Here is a 4,020-nt window from a genome sequence, read left to right as displayed (position 1 = left end):
GCGGTGTAGGCAGCCCATCGCACACGCGCGCCGGGCGGGTCGGTGGCGCAGCTGCGCTCCTCGCTGTACTTCGTATACGCCGTGAGCGTCGTTGGACGCGTTGGACTAGTTTTCCGTCGGTGATGGTGCTGGGCCAGCACTGCTGGCGGCGGGAACCGGTTCAAGTCCTCAGTTTCAGTGCCCAACTGTTAACTGTTAATCGCCCTTAACCTGATAAGGCCTTAATGTTCTCCACTAACAATGGGACTTAGGCAAGTGTAAATTCCCGATCGTGCCCAAACTCGGTATTTTTGCTTCTTATCTATGTAGGTGACAAATGTCGACCAATTTTTTTCCTGAGTGTCATATGCCGAAACTCTCTATAAAACCGTATAATTTCGAAAAATACAAATTTCTACTTTTGTTCAAATATGAAGTGCTATTCTGACTCAAAATGAGAGGATTTTAGGGGGTAGTTTCTCTATCACTTTTCGATTTGAGACCTCCTTCCGTCATTTTTGGCCTAAATTCAATATTTTTTTAATTTGCTCCTCTTAACTACCCTAGCAATTGACAATCAGGAAAAAATTCTATCGTCAGTCGTCATCAACATAGATAAGAAACAAATTACCGAGTTCGGGCAAGATCGGGAATTTACACTTGTCTAAGTCCCCTTGTAAGATGATTTGTGACCCCACATATGTATTTTTCTTGTGAAAGGAGGTAACAAACAGAAGTGGGTCCGCAAATAAGTTTATTAGACAGTCCCCAAGACTCTCTGTAGAGGGGGAAAACGTGCCCCTCCCCCCTCTCGACCGGCCGGGCGGAGACGCTCCGCTGTTTTTAGCAGAAGATACATTTAAATTGAAAATAATTTAATTTACACTAATACTTAAATGTGTCAGAATGCTTGAACATAGGGCAGATTAATTATAGGGGGCCAAAAGTGTAGCTGGCGTGTCGTGCCCCACAAATGCAAACTTTTTCACTGAAGTCAATCTCAAGAGTGTTTTAGAGAGTCAGAATGTAAAACAAATTATTTTAAAAATGCAGTCGGTGTCTGCTTAGTCTGAAATGGCGTTATACATTCAATTAAATTGATAACTAACAAATAGTTCAGTCACTCTAAAAAAAAAAAAAAAATCCTTGATACTCTGTACTTTTTTCTTTTACAATATACTTAGTATACCAGTCTCCCTGAGTAAGGTTTCTATCCACCATAAAATGCGTCCCCCAGTGAGGGGTGGTGATTCCAATTATCAAAAAATTTAAAACTCTGGCATTACCTTTACTTGAGAATTTTTTTTTAATGTACCAATAAACTGCATTTTAAGAATTTTAAATCCACAGATGGGGGTGGGGTGTAGAAGAAATACCCCACCCCGATTTCAAAAGCAACAACTTTTATGGGAATTAAACTACACAAAATTCTTGCAGATGACTCATCTGCCTTCCTTCATTAAAACAAATTCAACAGTAGATCTATTAATCCACAAGAACAAAAGAGTAAAGTCCACTTATAAAAACTTCTTTGACTGCAATTCCAGGAATTCCATGGTCTTCAGTTCATCTCGGGAAACTGCAATGTGGCGAATTTCAGCGTGAAGGTCACGTAATTCTTTCTCCAGCTACAATAAAACACAGATTTAAATTTACAAAATTAGACTGGCATGGGACAATTATATCTAAAAAAAGGTGCTGCTCTTGTACACATCTTTAGTGGCTAGTTGCACTATTGCATTGAGACAGTTAGCATTGTTCTAAAAATTATCTATCACAAATTTGTCCTAAGCAACTGTTTACTTCAAAAACGTTACCTTCTTCTGACAAACTTGTCATATTCTACTTTGAAATTGAAAGTTGTTTGTATATTGTGAACTCAGTTCTAAATGGGCAACCCGCTGTACCACCGAATTATCTTTAGTGCTTGTAGAAATGCACAGAAAAGGTGACACGGTGTTACGTTCACGTTATTTGAAGTTTTCAATTATAACATAAACTTTTGTTGGAGCATTTGACAAAGGGTCCACAACTTCAGATAAGCACGGTTCAAGCAAAAATGATAACTTTTCAACATTATTTTAGTAAATTCACTAGTATTCACAATTACTTATTGTTAATATTCTACACTATCAATGATGAAGCTAAGAGTTATTGAGGATATTCAGTGAAATTTCACGAGTTTAAAGCATTCATACACATTTCTTAATATTCAAGAATATTCAACTTTTGAATATATTCAGAGTCCACAAATTATGCGGACCCCTCACCCTGTGAAGATAAGATGTAAATTTGAATTGTTCCATTTATTTTTTACATTATGCTAGAATAATTTACAGCATAATTCCAAATTTGTAACTTAAACTGTCCTTCAACATGTGTCTTACCTTATCAATTGCACAATTAGCAGTCCTGCGCATGCTCTGGACTCCATGTCTACGCCGCATCATTATTTTATCCATGATGTATCCAAAGTGGTGCACTATGACCTGAAACCTGTAGCCATCGATAGGTGGGTGGAGAGAAACTACAACGTCCAGAAGTCTCTTGCAGTGCTCAATCAGGTACCCTCCCTCCTCTGTGAACAAACAAAGTAAAAAGAATGTTAGTAGCATCTGCTAAAAGAACTGGGAGAAGGAGAGCAATAGGATATTCCGCTAGAAGAAAATCGGAACGTAAAGAAGAAAATCATGACTGCCCGATCTGTTCCTCCTGAACGCTGATTGGTCGCAACGATGACGTCGGTGTGAAGGTCTGCCAAATTAGCGCGCAGGAGGAAGTCGATCGAGCTGTCGTGCTTCTCTTCTTGAGGTTCCGGTTTGCTTACAGCGCAGTTCGTGGTAGTTCCCTATTTGAACTTACTGTGGGTTGTTGCTTCCCTGTGTCGTTTTGGATACCTGTTTTCGCCCAGTCCTAGCAACTCGGCCCTGGCCTTGACCACCAGGTGGTTAGTCAGGTGCAGAGGTCCTTTTGGAAACAGGGCACCGTCGATGAACCGCTGCCAGAGGCGCTGGCCATCTTCCCCGATAGGATCAGGGTGCAGTGCCATCGATGCCTGAAGCGACCTGAATGACTCTTCCAATTCACGTACAGCTGGATCAACAGACGGACCGCTCGACTTGCATACCCTGCATTGCCAGCCGAATGCGCCGACTAGGGTCACTATGCTCTTCACCTTCTTGCCTGTCAAAATGTGTTTTTTTTTTGTGTGTGTTAAAATCCAGCTGTGTTTCAGAAAACAAACATACGAGCAGCGCCCGCCCTGCACGCAGAAAAATAAAATTCAGTTCCGTGCAAATCGGTTTAACTGCACAATTTTACACCCGTGCAAAAAAAACTAGCTGGATGTAAAAATATTTAGCTGTTGAGCTAAATGGCTACACGGTTAATAAACGGTGTGGTTTACTGGATGGCTAAAAAATTAGCCCTGGTGCTAAATAAATTAGCCGAGTCTATTCAGTTAATTTTTTAGCCCTGGTGCTAAAAACTCAGCAGAGCCACGAATTTTTTTTTCTGCGTGAATGACAACGTACGTACCGATGAACTCATTGCGCATGCGGATGCGGTCCTGCAGCTGCGGCGTGGAGATGATGAGGCAGTTGATGAAGGCGAGCAGGGCCGTCTGGTAGTCGAGGTTGGAGCCCGCGGCGGCGCAGGCCTCCTGCAGCTCGGCCACCACGCCCTGGAGGCGGTAGCGGTGCCCCTTGAGGCTCTGCAGCACGAGAGACACGCATGAAAATGTGGCTGTGGCAGAGAGTTTCACTCGCAAAAACATGTCACTGGGAACTACATAGGTGTAGATATTAGGGAGTCGCTTAGACTGGTTTTGCATTTTATAGCTGGCTGGCTTGCCCATTACAAGTTGACCTAGAGGCAAGCTTTTGGTTTTGACATCCATTAGCCAGTCTGTAAATGTTTTCCTGTAATATATGAAGTTTCCACCCGGAGTTGAGCGAAGCAAAGCGGTGTTTTATTCGAACCGCCGACACCCTCCTCAGTGGGAGCGGCTTGGCTCTGCGCCGTCAGGTGGGTGGATGGGCG

General features: G+C 42.5%; 1 protein-coding gene across 3 annotated transcripts in view; it reads right to left on the bottom strand.

Moving 5' to 3' along the window:
- Positions 1-4,020, bottom strand: part of LOC113217825 (uncharacterized) — a 36,932-nt gene that overhangs the window by 18,838 nt on the left and 14,074 nt on the right. The window contains exons 4-6 of one of the 3 annotated variants that reach the window (XM_052270201.1): positions 2,842-3,162; positions 2,367-2,557; positions 1,262-1,607 (exon numbers count right to left, since the gene is read on the bottom strand). The exons of the other annotated variants lie outside the window; for them this stretch is intronic. Coding sequence (XP_052126161.1) covers positions 1,497-1,607; positions 2,367-2,557; positions 2,842-3,162 — 623 coding nt within the window. The 3' untranslated portion in view covers positions 1,262-1,496. Of the gene's footprint in view, positions 1-1,261; positions 1,608-2,366; positions 2,558-2,841; positions 3,163-4,020 lie in introns of those variants that run through there. 3 annotated transcript variants of the gene reach the window in all.

This window comes from Frankliniella occidentalis, unplaced genomic scaffold (assembly GCF_000697945.3).
Source record: "Frankliniella occidentalis isolate FOCC.00 unplaced genomic scaffold, Focc_3.1 Scaffold113, whole genome shotgun sequence".
In the NCBI taxonomy this organism is placed as follows: domain Eukaryota; kingdom Metazoa; phylum Arthropoda; class Insecta; order Thysanoptera; family Thripidae; genus Frankliniella; species Frankliniella occidentalis.
Note: the sequence above shows the minus strand (reverse complement) of the source record. Positions and strands in the feature narration are given on the sequence as shown.